The following is a 1,217-nucleotide window of genomic DNA, read 5'->3' on the forward strand; positions in this document are numbered from 1 at the left end:
TGGGGGTAACACCCTTGTCTCTATACTTAGAGATAGAAGCAGGTCAGATGTCCTGAGTCATAGGTGTGACTAAAACATCATCTGCCGTGGGTGCGGCTTCTCAGTTTTATGCTGGAAAAATTAGTGATGAGTAGATGCTGAGGTCCAAGTGACCATTACTCCGTGCACGTAGGCAACTTGCCGAAGCACGTATATCTCTGTGTTGTGGATGTTTGCTTGCTTTGGTTAGAAGTGCCTTTCTGCAGGATGGGTGTACACACTTGGTAGAGCCTTTGAGTCTGGCTGGGGTGTGTACACGATTTTGTGGTTTGTATTCAGATCCTCCAGTTGTGATTGAGTCAGTGTGCTTGAGTGAGGGATCTCCAACAGTTGACATAGCAGCTCTTGGCAGCAGTATTAGTGATTGTGGTTGTATGTAACTGTGTCAAGATTGCTAGTTAGAGTGTGGTTGTGTGCCTGTTTGCATTTTAACAAGACTGTGCGGTTGGTTGTGGTGAGTGTTAAAGATCTCAACAGGTGATCTAGGAGGTGAACCTGCTTGAGGGAAAAGATTTTTATAGTCCACTGATTCACCCCCCCTCTCAGTGGCCATCACTGTTCAACAAGGAGTCAGTCCTCTATTGGTGAGACTTTTGTTACCCTAACTAGTATCCCTGAGGAGCTTCAGCGGCTCTTAAGTAGGGATGCTTCAGGGTCTTTGTGTTTGCGTCTATGATCCCTTGTATTTTCTCTTTCACATATTAATATATTTATTATATCTTTCCTTTTTCTGAACCATGGCTAGCAAGGTTGATGAGAGAGCAGGAGCTGAAATTGTGCATGGAAAAGAAGCCTGTGATCGATTTTCAGAGGAACTGATCAAAGAGTTGGGATTCCCTAGTGGTGTCCTTCCCACTGGAGAACTCGAAGATTGTGGGAGGGTGAGAGCCACAGGTTCCGTGTGGTGGAACTGCAAGGCTGCCTACGAGCATTTCAATGTGGCAACCAACAGCAAAGCAAGCTATGCAGCTGAGACAACGGCGTATGTGGAGAAAGGGAGGATGAAGAAGATGACGGGGGTGAAAACCAAGCAATTGATGGTGTGGATTACAATAGTAGAGATCTACATGGATGGGAACAAGATCACCTTCAAGACACCCATTGGGGTCGGCAAGTCCTTCCCTCTAACCTCTTTTATGAACGAAGCAGAGAAGAAAAATTATGGTGCAGCAAAGTAA

At 45.6% G+C, this 1,217-nt stretch overlaps 1 protein-coding gene across 1 annotated transcript; it reads left to right on the forward strand.

Moving 5' to 3' along the window:
• Positions 1–776: 776 nt before the first annotated feature.
• Positions 777–1,217, forward strand: LOC122663164. Its single transcript, XM_043858867.1, has one exon. The coding sequence runs from the start codon at positions 777–779 to the stop codon at positions 1,215–1,217; it is 441 nt and encodes a 146-aa protein (XP_043714802.1).

Source organism: Telopea speciosissima, chromosome 5, assembly GCF_018873765.1.
Source record: "Telopea speciosissima isolate NSW1024214 ecotype Mountain lineage chromosome 5, Tspe_v1, whole genome shotgun sequence".
Lineage (NCBI taxonomy): Eukaryota > Viridiplantae > Streptophyta > Magnoliopsida > Proteales > Proteaceae > Telopea > Telopea speciosissima.